The sequence below is a fragment of the Garra rufa genome, chromosome 9 (assembly GCF_049309525.1).
Source record: "Garra rufa chromosome 9, GarRuf1.0, whole genome shotgun sequence".
NCBI lineage: Eukaryota > Metazoa > Chordata > Actinopteri > Cypriniformes > Cyprinidae > Garra > Garra rufa.
This window is the reverse complement of record NC_133369.1, coordinates 23,828,937-23,848,154: the sequence shown is the minus strand read 5'-3', so window position 1 is coordinate 23,848,154 and position 19,218 is coordinate 23,828,937. Positions and strand designations below refer to the sequence as shown.

Genomic DNA, 19,218 nt, shown 5'->3' with positions numbered 1-19,218 from the left:
ATTTAAGTGAGCATTAGATGATATTAACGGTAACCTAAATGTAAAAACAGTGAAGAAGAGCATGTACAATTAAATATCTAATATCATCTGACATAAGTACATAAAATTCCTTATATTGGCTGATAATCAATAGGGTACAAATATACAGTTAAGGTCAAAAGTTTACATACACCTTGCAGAATCTACAAAATGTAAATTATTGTACTAAAATAAGAGGGATCATACAAAATGCGTGTTTGTTTTGTATTTAGTATTAACCTGAATAAGATATTTCACATAAAGGATGTTTACATATAGTCCATATTTGAAAATAATAGTTGGATTTATAAAAAAAAAAAGAATCTGTTCAAAAGTTTACATACACTTGATTCTTAATACTGTCTTGTTACCTGAATGATCCACAGCTGTGTTTTTTTTAGTGGTGGGCCGTTATCGGCGTTAACGTGCTGCATTAACGTGAGACTCTTATCGGGCGATAAAAAAATATCGCCGTTAATCTATTCTCAAAGTTGGGTTGGGAGCTGGGTCTATTCTATGCAAGCTATGATGACTTTCACCTTTATATTTTAGCGCGGATGTATACCTAGCCGAATTGCACTGTAGGGGGCGAGAACGAGTCTTCAACCTGTGTGTATGCCTACTGTGAAATTACCACATCAAATGAGACATGCTAACATGGATGCAGCTATGAAGCCGCCGGGTTTGCTTCAGGGCAGGTGCGTTGCTAGACCCTTTTCAATGGGGCACGTGCGTGAGTTATAGTTTACTTTGATAATCCCGAAATAAAGACAATTAACCATACGCAGAAGTACTTGCAGTGTAGGAATAGTTGGTTACACAAGTTTGTATAGTTAATTGTTTGTAAATGCAATTGTCAAGCAGTTTGTGATGCATTTTGGAAACAGGAGATGAGCCCCTGGTCTAATGCACCACCTGGCTTGAGAAACCCGTTCTCAAAGACTTACTTTTAGTCATTATTTGGGTAGCGCACATATTCTGAATGCCTTCGGCAGAATTCAAATTAGCCATTTCAATCTAGATTAATCTAGATTAATTCCAAGATTACAGTGAGATTAATCTAGATTAAAAAAAATTATCTATGCCCACCACTAGTTTTTTTGTTTAGTGATAGTTGTTCATGAGTCCCTTGTTTGTTCTGAACAGTTAAACTGCCTGCTGCTCTTCAGAAAAATCGTTCAGGTCTCTCAAATTCTTTGGTTTTTCAGCATTTTTGTGTATTTGAACACTTTCCAACAATGACTGTATGATTTTGAGATTCATTTTTTCACACTGAGGACAACTGAGGGACTCATATGCAACTACTACAGAAGGTTCAAACTTTCACTGATGCTTCAGAAGGAAATGCATTAAGACCCAAGGGTGAAAACTTTTGAACAGAATGAAGATGTGTACATTTTTCTTATTTTGCCTAGATATCTTCTTTTTTTTTAAATTAGTACTGCCCTTCAGAACCTACAGAAGATACATGTTTCCCAGAAGAAAAATTAAATTACATTTAACCTGATCTTCAAATTCCAAAAGTTTTCACCCCTGGCTCTTAAAGCATTGTGTTTCCTTTTCTTATTAACTATAATTTTCTCTCGTGGACTATATGTAAATGTCTTTTATGTCAGTACTAAATAAAAATTTTGCATGATCCCTCTTATTTGGGTAAAATAATTAACATTTTGCAGATTCTGCAAGGTGTATGTAAACTTTTGACCTCAACTGTATATTGGATCCCTATGCTAAAGTACCCACACTTTTAGCATTAGTGTAGATGTGAGTGTGTGTGGGCTAATGATAATATAATTCCAGGTATGTATTCATTACACCTAATCCACTAATGCCATAATCTAGGCAAATTACAGGTTAGTGCAGCAGATAACGACAAAGAGACTAGAGCTGCAAACCCACACAGCAGCAGACACACAATAGAGCTAGTCAGCGACGCACTCTCTCTCTGTATAAATCTGTCTTAACAAACACGCTCGCTTTTCCAGTGCGTAAATCACATTTCATCATTGACGTTAATACGCAACAAGGTCACCGGCCATCTTTTTCCTCCAGATGTGTTCTGTTCCCTTTCACTGCACACAAACACACTCATACACACAGTGAAAGCAGAGCTGACATGATACAGGCATTTTCAAAGAGTGGAAGCAAAACCATGTCATTATCTCTGGAGTGCTGCAGTACAATGTCCTTAGAGATCTGTGAGAGCATGTATTTGTGTATGTGAGAGATTTCCATGCTATCATTCTCTCCTCTCAGCATTTAGCACCACACACATCTGTTGGAATGACAGGCATGTTATTGATCTAATTGTGAACGATTCATGCAAGATTCATAATCAAAATTACTTAACTTGATCTTCGTCTGCTTAAACCTTAACCTCTTCTTAAAATCAACCTCAATTTCACATTCAGATCTGCCTTCATATATCTGTTTTATGATGCATGGACATACTTTTTTGGGCTTCAAAATCTCAACAGCCATTATAAAGCTTGAAAGAGCCAGGATATTTTATTTATTTAACTCTGATTACATTCGTCTAAAAGAAGAAAGTCATATACACCTAGGATGGCTCGAGGGTGAGTAAATCATGGTTTTCATTTTTGGGTGAACTATCCCTTTAAGACACATTTCCAAAGCTCCAAAGCTGTTAAACTTATGACCCTTAGCTTTCCACAATGTAGGTGATTTCAGCTTTTATTATCCTTGTGGAAACATTTGGTCCCCAAAACAGAGGAGAAATCTTGTGCGCACACTCACCTCTCTCACTGGCGTCATCCACCAGCACGATTTCCTCCAGCAGGTGTCTCGGTGACCTGTCGATGACGCTGTGGACCGTTCGAAGCAGAGTGGTCCAGGCTTCATTATGGAACACAATTACTACACTGGTGCGTGGGAGATCGTCTGGATATACCTTCGTTTTACATCTGCAAAATACAAAACGATGCAATGAGAATGGACAAAAATTACAGATACATAAAGATATTTTAAAAAGCGACATTTTTCTTAACTCTCTTCCCTCTTAAGCACACAAATGAACAGACCGCATAGAGTCTGGAGAGCTGCAGAGAGCTCTGTTTGAGATGAGAGGAGATTAGCACTTATCAGAAACACACAGGCCGTTATGGAGAAACGGTGAGTGGAGAGCTGCCGGAGAGACTGTGAATGCGTCTCATCTAGTGTGAGGAGCTCTAAAAACAGATGACACTGGAATAAATGATGACAGAGAGACTGAATGAATGCTTGTGACTTTGGCAGGTTTGGTCACACCTTGCGGTATGGTGTAATATTCAGTGTGAATGAGTTAAGCATTAGCTTAACTATCAGAAACAAGATAGTTAAGCTAATTATTACTCCATTTTCATCTCATCTGAAAAACATCTGGGTCATTCCGTGTCAACTCAACCAGAGGTCCCCGGCTCAACTTTCTGATTTTGCTAATATTTATTCTGAAGAAAGATAGACATGTTTAGTGATGAAAGCCAAAATATGAAATGTCATGGATGAATATTTACTGAGTAATCCACTATTTTCAAAATGGCAATTTTCACTTTAGATTCAGAGTCAAGTTACAGACGGTTAAAGATGACTTCAGAAAGATCATCAGGCAGAAAGGCAGCATCATTATCTTGTTTTTGCGAGGTTGGTATTTATATTAGTAAAATGTGTTGACCAGGGATGGAAATGAACTTTTTTGTCCACCGGCCAGTGTGGCTGGTGGATTTCAAAATCTACCAGCCACTTAATGTTTTTACCAGCCACTTTATGTTTTTAACCGACAATGTGTAGCTGCATGTGAAAATTAATACTACAAGATCTACTATACTTGAGCAGTTTATTTAATCTCAAGTCTCAATAAAATACTGACATTTTCACCGAATTTTTCTATCATGATACAGAGCTATCTTCACAAATACACAACTTATAGCCCACATACTATAACAGCCTAGATATTTTATGTAGCCTAATTTGCGCGCATTGGGGAGTCGCTCTCTAAACGCAGGGTATTAAAGTTGCTTTTGAATGCGTGTGCGCGTTTTACTTTTGGTTTCGTTTTTACTAAAGCGCAAAACTATCTGCAGCCTAGAGCGTGCATTCTAAAATACAAAAGATTACTTAACAAAACCATTTGGGTGGACACCAACGGGATTTTGAAAAGCGTGTCCCCAGTGGAAACTACGCCCCTGTGTGAGTGGAACTCTGCCGCCGAGTTATCATCTGATGTGAATGAATGCTGCGTTGTACAGTATATTGAGAAAGACGCGCCATGAATTGCATCTGACAGAATGTGTGCTGTAGCACGAAATACAATATATTTCTTCAAAAGCAGATTGTAAAGATATTTTAACAGACCTCTGAACGCCTGTGATGTATCGCCACATTTTTTTGAAGGTGTGCCTCCGCTAAAAGTGTCCGCCGTCTTCTTCTTCTTCTTCGTGTATTTTAACGGCAGTTCGCAACCAACGTTAAGGTGCATTACCGCCTCACGCCGTCCGGTTGAGGTATGTTATTTTTATTTACCCGCCACAACACAAAATCACCCGCATTTGGCTTGTGGCGGGTGCTAATTTCCATCCCTGGTGTTGACTTTAGCCATCTTTGTTGCATTATGTGCCAATTGCAACAGCACTTTTTTAAAGTTTTTCTCCAATGTTTGCATGCCTGTAACTCAAGAAGTATTAAACATATATTTTAATGCTCTTTTAGATATTGGGTCTTAACAAACTTTCTTTTTGGAATCTTTTTTTTTAAATGCCCTATTAGATGTGGTTCCAGAGATATTGGAATTTCAATATGGCTCCGGGAGTAAATCATTAAAATGTACAAATTTGCAGTGGTCAAAAACCTAACGTGGGTCAGTTTAAAAAAATACTGTACAATACTTTTTTTTCTTTTAAAAAGAAATGTCTGAAGAACAAATAATGTTAAAACTAAAGATGTATCTCGTTTCTGTCTGTCAAGACGACTGGATTGAACATACCAGTATGAGTGCCATAAATATTTTTTTTCCAAAGTTTCTGTGCCTATTACTCAAGATATTATGATATGACTTTAGATTGTAGTTGTTGATAACCCTTTCTTTTGGAATATTAATTTATAAGGCCCTACATCATTCAGTCCCTAAGATATGAGAATCTCAATGAGGTTTAATGTCCAGATTGTTACCCATTTTCAGCGGTCGAAAACCAAATTTTGGTCACTTTGTATTCAGCTGATACTTATTTTATTTAAAAAACAGTGTGTGAAGAAGAAATAATGTTAGAATTGTATCTTGTTTCCCTCTTTTGCCTGACTTTTTAGTCGAAAAGAAATTAGGGTATTTGAGGAAAACATTCCAGAATTGTTCTCCATATAGTGGACTTCAATGGTAGCCAACTGGTTGAAGGTCCAAATTGCAGTTTCAATGCAGATTCAAAGAGCTTTACACAATCCCATCTGAAGAATAAGGGTCTTATCTAGCGAAATGATTGGTCATTATCTTAAAAAAAAAGGGAAAAAAAAGAATAAATAAACATACCTTTTAACCACAAGCTGCATTGGAAATGCAATTTGGACCTTGAAAAATCCTGAAATTACCTTGAAACACCTTAATTTCTTTTCGACTGAGGAAAGAAAGACATGAACATCTTGGATGACATAGGGGTGAGTAAATGATCAGGATTTATTTTAATTCTGGAAGTGAATTAATCCTTACACAATAAAACACAATAAAAGCTTAGAGGAATGCTGACGCATTCATACAATAAAAAACAAAAGCGCCATATATTACAATGTGATTGGTTCTTCTGTCTTATAAACTACCGTGACACACTGAATTTGTATATGAGCTTGTTTAATTTGCGCAAACAAAAAGGAAAGATATTAAGTAAATGATTTAGGCCTTCAAATTTCAGTTGGTTTTTGGGTAAACTATATGGAGCCCCTAAAGGGATACGGTGATGGAAAAAAATAAGAGATGGGAGGAAAGAATAATGTTTTTGTATATTAACATAAAATGCATATTAGCATTCCTGCTCATTTCTTATATCACATTAGCATAAAAGCACAAACTGCTTTTGCACTCACTCACAAAAGTTTTGCATTTCCCAAGAAACTGTGCACTTGCTCTTAAAAGTTGTGTGCTCCTGAGAAACTTTGCAACCTTTGCGTTCCCTCACAAAACTTTTGCGCTTAGATGAAAAACTTTGGAGTTCGTCCAAGAAACTTTGCATTTGGTTGCAAAAAGTTTCTCAGGAGCACAAAACTTATTTGAAATATGTGACCCTGGACCACAAAACCAGTCATAAGTAGCAATAGCCAAAAATACATTGCATGCTTCAAAATTTTTCTTATACGGCAAAAATCTTTAGGATATCAAGTACAGATCATGTTCCATTAAGAAATTTTCAAAATTTCCTACTGTAAATATATCAAAACTTAATTTTTGTTTAGCAATATGCTTTGATAAGAACTTCATTTGGACAACTTTTTCTCAATATTTACCCTGCTGAAAAAACCAGCTAAAACCAGCCTAGGCTGGTTGGCTGGTCTTAGCTGGTTTAAGCTGGAAATGGCTGGTTTTAGCTGGTCTCCCAGCCTGACCAGCTAAGACCAGCCTGACCAGCCTGGCCAGGCTGGAAAAATGGCCAAAACCCCTCTAAAACCAGCCTGCCTCCCAGCTATGACCAGCTAAAACCAGGCTGGTTGACCAGCTAAAACCAGCCAACCAGCCTAGGCTGGTTTTAGCTGGTTTTTTCACCAGGGTAGTTTCTTTTTGCACCCTCAGATTCCAGATTTTCAAATAGTTGTATCTCGGTCAAATATTATCCTATCCTAACATATCCTGTAATCCTAATGCAGTGGTTCCCAATTCCAGTCCTGGGGACCCCCTGCTCTGCACATTTTGCATGTCTCCCTTTTTTAACACACCTGACAGAGATCATCAGCTTGTTAAGGGAGAGAGCCATGAACTGAACTAATGATCTGATGATCTCAATCAGGTGTGTTAAAAAAGGGAGACATGCAAAATGTGCAGAGCAGGGGGTCCCCAGGACTGGAATTGGGAACCACTGTCCTAATGTATAGATTTAAATTTCAGAAAACTGACTCTTGTGACTGGTTTTGTGGTCCAGGGTCACATATGATTTTTCCTCCATATTGTTTTCTATCACTATGTCCCTTTAGGGGCTCCATAGAACTAAAACATTTTCTTTTGTTAATTTCATTGTAAGATACTTTCTTAGTTTACTCTGTACTCTTGTACTTTCGTTCACTGTATTTTATTTGTTAACATTCCTTGTTTGCTCTGCAGTATTGCTTTCTTTTTCATTTTCACCGTTTCTCATTGCAGCCAGTTCTGGAAATGTTCTGGCAATAAGAACGTTTTTTATTCCCATAAAACACACAATGAATTTAATTGAAGAGAGAGAAAGGGAGATTCCAATCTTGCCAATCTTTTCCAGAAAATGGTCTGAAATTCCAATGAATGTTTCCATAAACATTCCATTCCTCTGCTTCCTCATTGGTCTAAATCTCAGTCAGTCAGCCAGAGCACAGGGTCTGATTGGTCGTTTGAAGGGTTGTGGGCAGGTTCGGAGAATGTGTTGATTGTTTGTGGATTATGTAAGAGCAGGTCACTGTGCCAGTCTATGCTGTGGTAGGAACAGGAAAGCCAGTGTTTGTTGTATCTGGAGAGCTAAAGTGGGACACACGCTTCCACTTCCTGCCTCATTTCCTGTTTGCCCTAGCACAGCTGGGAAATTTTGGCCTGCGATCAGGCAAAACACCAAGTACAAAACCACTTTGAAAGGTAAAACTATAATTCTCCAAATGATAATAACTTACACAACAAACAATAACACTAAAACATTGAAAGAGAGACAAAACACCTTCCAACCTACTTTCCATCACACACACACAATCAATTAAATGAGGGTGAGAGGGTTGTAGCCCATCATGTCCCATCACTGCGTTAACACAGACCCTCCTGGCCCCATCTTTCTTAAACTCATCATGTGGAAACACGCAGACTGCTCTTTTTAAATTCATTAACCTGATGTCGACTCTCAGGACCCCAGACAACGGTTTCATTTGCAGCCGAGGCGTCTCATTGGTCAGCTCTGCTACCCGCTTGATTAAAACGAAGCACAGATTTCGTTCTCATTCCTTGGTGTCCGTTCTCCTAGATTTCTGTCTCTCTATAAAAATCAATTTTGTAAAGCAGGGAGATCATGCATCCCTTCCCTCCAATCAGCACAGACACCATCAAAGTGTGAGTGAGCTGAGTGGGTGAGGTAGCATATGTCTGGCCATGGCTTTGTATGTGTGTGTGTGTCTAAGAGCAAAGGCTAAATCAGCCTAAAATAGCTGCGACAATGTGGAAACGAATGGCTGATCAAAAGATGGAAGGAATCAAAGATGAAACACGCATACACACATGCTCGCACAAACCCTCAGAGACACCAGACACGCACACAATCACATTTCTCAGGCCCTAGGAATAATTGGATATATTTGGTGCAATCAGAGAGAGACAAAAACAGCCGTAGGTCTGTAGAACTCTTCCATCACACACGCACACACACATATATACGCACTTTATTACACTGGATATTTTTTATCTGACTCCTCAGGCCAAATGTTGCTTAACTTCAGCACACAGAGAGAGAAAATGCAAATGCAATGGAAGAAGAATGTGAGCTGTAGTTATTCAGTCATTTACAGGACATCCTACTAGATTGAGTTAGTCCGCTCTTTCTGTGTTTTTTTGGGGGGGAATAACTGAGGACAGGCTTTCTCTTTTACTTTTGCTCTCCCTCTAAAGCAGAGATAACAGCCAGAGGACACACAGGATCGGTTTGTCATCAGTTCTCAAAGTCATCGTAATCTCAAGTACACACACATGCTAAATCCAAATCTCTCTGGCTAGCGCCTTTATCATATCAAAGAACGGAATCAAAACAGAAAATGAAAACACACAAACAACCAGCTGGTGTCACGGCTGGCTTCAAAATCGAAAACAAAGACTACAAATGGCAATTGTGGACTGGAGTCCACATTGGACTAATTTTTACGTTTTTATTTGGTCAAAACTTTGTGTATTTGTTTAAGGCAGTTGAAATAAACTTTCAATCAGTTGTGAAGCCACTTTTTTACCCACATAGACCTCCCATGTTCTATGTGGGTAAAAAGCCCATTTCTGCCACTGAATAAAAAGTAAAACATGGTAAGTGCAACTTTTTACCTCACAATTTGAATTTTTTTCTCAGAATCGCAGAATATAAACTTCCAAATCTGAAAAATAAAGTCGTAATTCTGAGAAATAAAGTCAGTACTGCAAGATGTAAACTCTCAATTCTAACTTTTTTTTCTCAGAATAGTGAGATAGTCTTTTTTTTTCCTCAGAATTGGATTTTAGAACTATAGCTTATATCTTGTAATTCTGACTTTTTTCCTCAGAATAGTGAGATATAAAATCGTAATTATACAAAAAAACTTTTTTTTCTGAGAAAAAAACTGAATTGTAAGATATAAACTCAACTGCAAAAAAGGCAGAATTGCAAGTGATATTTTTCTCAAAATATTGAGATATAACCTCACAATTGTAAGAAAAAAGTATTTTTTGCTCAGAATTGGAACTCGAATAGCAAATTTTTATTTCTCTAAAATAGAGAATTGCAATTGTGAGTTTATATCTCACAATTCTGAGAAAAGTCAGAATTGCAAGAAAACAGGCAGAATTGGAAAATATAAACTCACAACTGCAAAAAAAAGGCAGAATTGCAAGTTTATATCTTAATTTTGACTATAACTCGCAATTCTGACTTGTTTTCTTAAAATAGTGAGATATAAACTCGAAACTGTAAGAAAAAAGTATATTTTTCCTCAGAATTGGACTTTATAACTTGAATTGCTATTTTTTTTTCTCACAATTCTGAGAAAAAAGTCAGAATTGGAAGATATAAACTTAAAAAAAAGGCAGAATTGCGAGTTTATATCTTAATTTTGACTTTATAACTCGCAATTCTCACTTTTTTTATCAAAATAGTGAGATAAAAACTCACAATTGTAAGAAAATAGTCTCTTTTTTCCTCAGAATTGGACTTTATAACTCGCAACTGCAAATTTTTCTCTCAATTCTGAGAAAAAGTCAGAATTGTAAGATGTAAACTCACAATTGCTAGAAAAGGCAGAATTGTGAGTTTATATAATTAATTTTGACTTTATATCTCTTTTTTTGTCTCAGAATAGTGAGATATAAACTCGGAATTATAAGAAAAGTCTTTTCCCCCTCAGAATTGGACTTTAAAACTCGCAATTTTCAGAATTGCAAGAAAAGAAGTCAAAATTGTAAGATATAAACTCACAACAGTTTGCAGAATTGCGAGTTTATATCTAAAATTTCTTAATTTTAACTATAACTTTTTTCTCTTTTTTATCTCACAATTCTGAGAAAAAAAGTCAGAATTGCAAGTTTACATTTCAATTTTTAGTTTATAACTCGCAATTCTGACTTTTTTTTGTCAGAACAGCGAGATATAAACTCAGAATTGCAAGAAAAAAGAATTGGACTTCATAACTGCAAGTTTGCATCTCACAATTCTGAGGAAAAAGTCAGAATTGCAAGAAAAGAAGTCAGAATTGGTAAGATATAAACTCAATTTGCAAGAAAAGGCAGAATTGCGTGTTTATATCTTAATTTTGACTTGTCTCATTTTGTAAAAGGCCCCCATGCCCTTAAACTCTAGTACTTTAGTAAAAATTATTTATACGTCAATCAATCTTATATTTCATTGCATTTATTTATTGTTCACTCTGTACAGTTATTATTTTCTCATCCAAAGTTTTTTAGCAGGCATGCCTCTCTTGACTTCACAGAAACTTGAACTTTTTTACCATGCCAATAAAAGCTACCTGAACCTGAGGGAAAGTAAAAGAGACATATAAAAAGACTGTCAAACTGTAAAGGAAACACAGTGTTACCTTACCACTGTACAGCCCTGAGCATCAAACACACACACAGAGTTCTCTCCCAGACAGCAGGAATGCAGTGAAGGAGAAAAGGTCAGTATTGTTCCCAGCTGTGAGCTGTTCTCTCTATGTGACACACAACTATAAAAACAGTGTGTGTTGGCCTGGTTGTGTAAATCTATGCTGACTGCGAGTTTACAGTCTTGACCATATGCTTTTAATGGTTCTGCACAACTTGCTAATTACAGCAATACACGCCAAAACAGTTTTGCTTGCCACTCCGGGTAGGCAAACCAAAAAACTCTCACACAGAGACAAACGAAACGAGAATAAAAAAGGCAAAACGACAAATCAAGCAATGCATAATTTAGCAGCGATTATGCCAATCACACCGGTAAACAGTACGCCGGACAGCCAATCAGGTAATCAAGCACACTTTTGAACAGCTAATCATGTTATGCAGGACAATACAACAAGAAATCTTGTTAAGGGGATCATATTCTACAGCCAGGGGTGTCCAATTAATGATCCAAAAGGTCAAGCCTCTGCATTTCCTTCCCAACAGAGGTACACATATGGAAGACAACAGTTTTTTGAATAGTTTTTCATTTCTTTGTGGACAATAGTAGCACTTCATAAAAGTAAAAACACAATATTTCTACAAAAAGATATCAAAATATTTCATCAGTTCAGGCAAATTGGATATGGATATTAAGTTCAGCTGTTTAACTAATAATCTAGTCTAGTTATTGAATCCCTTGCTGCATTTTCATTTTCCACAGCATTCTAACAATCTTTCGCTACTGTGTCATCTGACTGAGGCTCGTTTTTTAATCAGTCACAGGGCACTTTACATCTTTAGCGGGAAAAGCGGAGTAGTGGAATAGGCTTAAAAGTAGCGTGTCTGGAGCTAGTTAAAAATATTAGATGAGACAGCAGCGGAAGATTATTACCACAAACACTGAACACTTGCAATGTGTACAGCTCCGTTGTTTTGACTTACTGCTTAAATGTAACAGTTTTTACTTTTAGATTTTTGTTTTTAATTTTTTTTTTTTAGTTCAAGTTTTAGCCATTTTGTTGTGTATTTGTTTTTTGTTTGTTTTTTTACATATGTCTACATAGTTTTTAATCTTTTTTTTTTATTTCAGTTTAGTTTACTGATAATTAGTTTTAGTTGTAAGTCTAGTCAATTCCTAAGGAAAATGTAATGAATATGAGAAATGCTGCATTGGCAGCTAATTGAAATTTGTTTGCTTTTTTGTGTTAACATATATATTAAGTAATAGGACTGGGTAAAAAGATATTGATTTCTCGATTTCAATCGATTCTCATTTTTATGAAATGATATTGAGTCTTAAATCCCAAGGATCATTTAATATAGTCTGTTTGCAGTTAATGAACGGAACATTGTAGCGCACATCCCATCTGATAAATCGCAATAACTTTGTGATTTCTTACTTCTGATATGAAACAAAGTCTCAGAATTTTAATACAGTATTCTATTACTGTTCAATGTGGAGTGACAGCTCGCTGTTCCGCGTCAGTTCAAGAGAAGCGGCATCTCCAAATTAATACCAGTTTCAGAATTAAATAAACATGAATAAACATCTGAATGTATGTTAAAAGAAAGAGTACAAATTTTCAAAATCCATATCCTGTCTCTTGTCATCGCGCAATCAATGTTTCAACCACTGAAGAGACATCAATATAACAGTTTGTTAACAATATATCATGTAATGTCACATTTACCTCAGAAAAAATATATATTCGGTGACCAAAAACGTGTTAGTCAGCTAGAAAAATCTACTCTAGAGGAGTATTTTACTAATATATGCACCATATAACATTTTCATTATAATTTTTAATGTTCTTCAATGTTCCATTTATATTATATAAAAAAAAAATTGGAGTAGAAATATAATTATGCAATTGTAACTTCATTATTGTAAAAATTGAATGGAATTTAAGCATTTGTATTCACATCAGTTAATTTTAACTTTCAATACCTGCTAAAAAAAAAACAGCTAAAACCAACCTAGGCTGGTTGGCTGGTCTTAGCTGGTTTACGCTGGAAGTAGCAGGTTTTAGCTGCTCTCACAGCCTGGCCAGCCTGGCTAGGCTGGGAAAGTGGCCAAATCCCCTCTAAAACCAGCCTGCTGACCAGCTATGACCAGCTAAAACCAGCCTGGTTGACCAGCTAAAACCAGCCAACCAGCCTAGGCTTGTTTTAGCTGGGGTTTTTTTAGACTATCATGTATATTTTACAGCATTAGTTGAAAATGTGCAGTGTACAGTCCCTGATATATCCAAATAAATTGATATTGAATCAAAAATCGAAATTAAATCCCAGGCTTGTGAAATAAAATCGAATAGATTTGAATTGTGAAGTTTGTGTCAAAGCCTACCTGATCTCATGATGAAAACATTTCGCAAGACGCGAAATACGTACCAATAAGTACATATCACTGCAGTTTCCAACAGAAATGAACACTTTTTTAATTTATTTTTAATCCCTGGGTTTAATTACATATGCACAGTACATCATAGGGTTGTGCCGATAGACGATAGTATCGTGTATCGACGATAGTCAAAGATATCGCCTGTTGCTGATGCCTTTGACGATAGTAAGACGATTATTATTATTATTATTATTATGCGTCAAAAAGGCACCTAACTTTAGCGATGCAGCGCGAGGAGTCGGATATAGGATGCCTCAGAAACTTGCCGCGGTATAAACGTGCAGTGAAAATGGGTAAGAGATTTATTCATCATACAGTGTACATAGATTAAGTGTAGACAGTCATTAGGATAACAGAGGTAGTAAAATGTGGTTTAGGCTGAATTAAATACGATATATGAGAATCCATCTGTATATCTGTAACATTCACCTCAGTAACATCTGTATGCGTTAACTAGAATTAGATGCGATAATATGGCGCTAAACATATGCACGTGAATTACACGGGCACCATTTCTCCACAATCAATATGAACTGAACTACAACATGAACTGATGACAAAGATCAGACATACAGCGGTAACATTATTACAATATGACGGGTATTCATTTGCATTCACGCACGCACATTTACCGCTCCCTGAAGACAGCAGAGAATGAAACCGAAAGTAAACTTAAACCTATCTTAAACGAATAAGGAATTTATTACATATTGACATGTTTACATATCATTAAATAAATTAGCACGATATTATCGTGTATCGGCGATCTCACAGGCTGACGATAGGACGATATGAAAATTGTGCATATTGCCCAACACTAGTGCATCAGATGTTTTCCATTTGCGATTTCTGGATGCCACAGTTTGCCATACAAAATGCAAAGCACAAATGTGAAACTCATTTATTTCCTCAAATCAACCAGATTTCTGTTTCTCGTTTTGCCAAGGCTTCAAGGATCAAGTCTCACACTTAGAATCATTTAGATGACACAACATTGGGACAGTTCATGCAGGGTGTTTGAGAAAAAACAGCTACAACCAGGCACAAATACAAGGATGTTTGCTCTCTCTCTCTCTCACACACATACACACTTACTTTCCCCTTTGGCAGATACATTTTTCAGTAGCTTTCATCTCCACTTTCCTTTTTTTCTCGCCTAGTTATTCCACTTCCTTCCTTCCGTAGAGATTGAGATATCTTACTTCTTTGATATCAGATCTCTCTCTCCGACTCTCGCTCGTCCTCCTTTGATATGTAATTTAGAGAAACAGAATAATGTATTCCATTTTACTCCATTCAGAGCAGCAAAACAGTAATTTAGTACACATCACACACAGCACTTAGGCACTTTGAGTGTGTGAATGTATGTGTGTGTGTGTAAGACGAGAGAGAGCAGGAGGTCAGGGAAAACAGAGGTAAGCGGGAAAAGGTTTATCTGCTGATGCACAGTAAAGCATAATGACATGTTTGAAGAGCGTTGCTAAGATACTGTCAAATCAGTCCAATCAGAAGCTGATTCTCCAACCAGACAAAAAACGATCCTTAAAGCTGAAGTGCTTTAGTTTTCCTTCCATAGCTTATATGCGCAAAGACAATAAGAAGTAAATTAACAATTGCTTGTCAATTATTTGATCTGAATACACAGCAAACTTTCAATGTCTGGCAATACAGAAAGATGTTTTTTAGGTTCAAATTACTTTTCTCTGGGAAGTCTGCTGCTGCAAATTAAGTATACAGTAGACTGTGCTCATGACAAGCTGATTTTGAGTGGATGTCATTTTCTATACACAATCAGTGGACCTCTGAAACATCCCAGATGTTGACATGATCACATCATGCAGATTTGCTGCAGATCTGTCAAGTTGTTATGTGAGGAAAATAAACAATGGAAGGAGACAGATGTGAAGATGAATCCTTCTTCGTCTCTTAGATGTTTTGGAGCAGTAAAGTCAACAAAACACATCAGACCATGTGCTCTCACGCAAATATGAGGTCATATTTGCAGAGTAAACCAGAGGCAGGCAAACATGACGACTCTCGCAGACTCATTTACTCACTCCATTTCAGCTGCAGCATACACACCCCACACTGCACATCCACACCCGCTCAAATTCAGTCCCGTCTACGTGGAAAACCACGGGCAGACTTTAAAACAGTTCTATCATGACAACACTTGGAAGATTTTAGCATGGTAATGGATATGGCAATGTTAATGTATTTAGTGTTGGTGGAATAAATCTGATACAATGCTGAATTGCTGCTGCTTTTGGTTATTATTGCTGCTGCTGCTGCTGTAATGCAAGTACAAGAACTTGCCATGGCCAATACATCTGTCCTGTGAGTATTTAGGACAAACTGCTGCTACACAAAAATATAATAACCCGTAGCAGATCTATACAGGTGGAGCTGGGGAGGTAGAGGGTTTCAGAGGAGTGAATGCTAACCAGCCATTTAAATGTAAAGCAGCAAGCTGATTGGCTGCATATGCAACATGAACCAATCAGCTTGTGCCAAGTAGTTTAACATAGTGAATATCATCAGTTTGTGTTAATGATCCATCAGCCTGCGCCATCTAGGTTTCATGACAGAACTTGGCATTTATTTGACTTGTTTGCATGGTTGAATCAAATACAACTGGAATGAAACAGTGGGGTGCAAAAAATAATTGTAGACCAACATTCTGCATTTTCCTAAACGGCACGCCTCCAAAAGCGTGACTGTTTTCAGAGAGAAGAGAGAAAAATATATCACGATAATTTCTGGTATTTATTGCGATAACAATATAAATTACGGTAATTTAGGGAATCATGTTTCTCTAGAGAAAACTATTATCTTTCCTATTTTTACCCAAAATAGGGTGTTGTAATGTAATGTAATGGCTGTTAAATTCATGCTGGAAGCCAGAGGGCGCCCTTGCACAGGAACTCCACATATGCATAACAGAAGAAACAGTACCGACAACGTCCCTAATATGAACAAATGTATCCAGTTATCGCTGTAGCTGAATAAAACGCAGATAGAAAAATTTTAACTGAAGAAACTTGAAGACAATAAACATACAATTGCGACAATATATGGTTTATCTGTGTTCTTGGTTATTTTTAATCTTGGTTATTTGTATAAGGATAACGTACATTTATAATGCTATAAATAACTATAAAATAGTATGATTTCTTCCTCATTCTGTGATATGAAACCACGTCTAATCACAAAAAGTTATTTTGCTGCTTGTGTACTTTTGACTAAACTGCCTAGCAACTTCTATGAAGGCTGTTGTTGTTTATTAAATATTATTATTCAATAAATAATATTTTATATAAATAATAGTAGCAGTATTTATTAAAAAGGTTCAGTATTGAGAAAAGGTGCATGTGTTTGTGATGGTGATTTTAGTTACATTGTGTGTTTGTGATGGTGATTTTAGTTACATTGTTTTACCATTAGATGTCGACAAGACTATTTTTAGTCAGCAGTGAAGACTTTTTATACTGAAAAATAAACGCCATTTTAAACATATAAAGTTGTGTTTACTTTCAACAACTGCTTGACGCAGCTAACAAATGAAACCACAAGGATATTAGTGTTACGACAAAGATAGAGCTTTCCTCAGCGGACATTCAAACTAATGTATTATTGTGACAATTAGAGATTGATCTGAAGAATGAATGGTGTATCAGATGCAGGTAATCACACATGCCCAGTCAATCTCTCCCTCATAATACTCACCTCCACATAATATGGTGAGCTTTTAATACAGTAACATAATAAGCTTTTATTGAGACAACTCATCAGCGTTCCTTCGTTACTAGTTCTAAAGTGATGTTTTGGAATTAGTAACAGAGGCTTGGGCTCAGCTGTTCAACTGTCAAACTGAGAGTTGTAGTAGTTGTGGACTAAAGAGGGTTTTTAAATAAACTCCCATTGTTGTTTTTTATGCATTCACACACTTGTGCCATCAATCTGTTGTATAAACGAAATATCACACTCGTAGATGTGAGATATGACTGTATATCAGCACACCCAATCACAGCTGTGCCGATATACAGCCATATCTCACACCTATGAATGTATATAAATACACACACACACACACACACACACACACACACACACACACACACACACACACAAAGTAAGAGATGGCACTACATAATTACAAAACTCATTAAACACCAATAATCCTGGCATTTTATCAGACCTGCAGTTCCCTCCAGTGACCCAGTGATTTATCACCCCGCCAGGCACTGCCGGGATGCATATGCAAACGATTTAGCTCATTAAACACACTTGACGTAATGCTTGACGTGCAGCTGTATGCGAGTGTGTGAATATTACGTCTGCTTCGTAGACGAGCTGATGCTTTACTTGGCTCAGAGATCCCGGGTGACATTATTGTCATGGTGGAATAGTTTCCATGGTCGCGCCTTGAAAGAGAGCACATCCAGGGACTTATTAAAACCGTAAATATTTAAGGCAAGGCCTTTGGAAAGCATGTGTGTCCACTGCAGAGAGACAAACTCCACATTATTTAGTGCAGTGGGAACGGAGGGAGAACTGTTTGGAGCGGTATCACACAGAACAAAAGATGCGTCACACATACACACACGCACAAACGTCCTTTTCTTAGCTTTCTCAAGGACAAATGTGACATCTTCTCTACACATCTTTCCTTTTCTCTGTCTCACCTCAGTGAACTTAATATTGCAGAGCGTAACAGAAATAGACAGTGTATTTCTTAGTGTGAAAAATACACACACACTCACTCACTGTGCACACACAGTAATCTGACCTCTACAACTCAAATATTAGCAGCTAATATTTGACGTGGCAAACGTTTACAGAATAATAGGCGTTCAAATAACACTTAGGGTGGATGACTGAGACACATCAAACAACTTACCACAAACTACGTAGGCCACAGTCCAGTGTGTTGCATGAATTTAACTAAGCGTTTAGACATGTCTTCATGACAAGGCTCAGGCTGCATTAAACACTTTTACATGGTGTTTGCTTATAAATGTGTCTTAGCAGTGTATGTACACAACCGCACCTCTTTTTTTCAATCCCTAACAATCTAAATCTAACAGGACAAGCTGTTTTGAGTTTCTGAGCAGTATGACATCACACTTTTCAGGCCCCGCCCACAACCGCTGTCCACTGTCCACCATTATCTCCACGCTTGAGCAGCTCTAGCGGCAACAATTTCTTGTAAGCAATGTAGATGTTTTGTTGTTGGATGTAGAACTGAACACAAGAGTCTTCATTTTATCCCAACATCAAAACCACTAAGGATTCATTTAGTTTTTGATGGTAATGTGGCACCGAAAAAAACTTAAATTTGTTTATGTCTGTGCAAATCATTTTACTTCAAACTGCTTTCTGAACGAGTGACAATACAAGTCCTGTTTTTGGACTAGTGGGTTTGTGATCCAGCTGCACCTCTAGAAGTAGTAAGATTCACACTTCTACATTTTTATTTATCTTTTCAAATCGCCTTTTCTGTTAATGTGCCTGTTATTAAGGCACCTGTTATTAAGCTACCAATTAATACATAAACATTGCGCATTTTCAACATTGTTACACTATTTGTGTGTCTATGTGTGTGTGTGTGCTGCTCATCCATCGTAGCAAAACAGCTGAAAAACTTTATAGTAACCAAATAAATTGATCATATAACCATTTGGAAACTTCCTGGTTCATTCTCAAGGTTGCTACTTCTGACAGAGTCTCTCCTTCATCAGTGTCTGGTTTATACATGTAGGGCTGAGCACCACTATTTTCGATGTCAGTC

At 37.0% G+C, this 19,218-nt stretch overlaps 1 protein-coding gene across 1 annotated transcript in view; it reads right to left on the bottom strand.

Moving 5' to 3' along the window:
• The window catches only part of galnt1 (UDP-N-acetyl-alpha-D-galactosamine:polypeptide N-acetylgalactosaminyltransferase 1), a 101,816-nt gene that overhangs the window by 34,509 nt on the left and 48,089 nt on the right, over positions 1-19,218 (bottom strand). Inside the window, exon 4 of the mRNA XM_073846622.1 lies at positions 2,776-2,942. Coding sequence (XP_073702723.1) covers positions 2,776-2,942 — 167 coding nt within the window. The remainder of the gene's footprint in view (positions 1-2,775; positions 2,943-19,218) is intronic.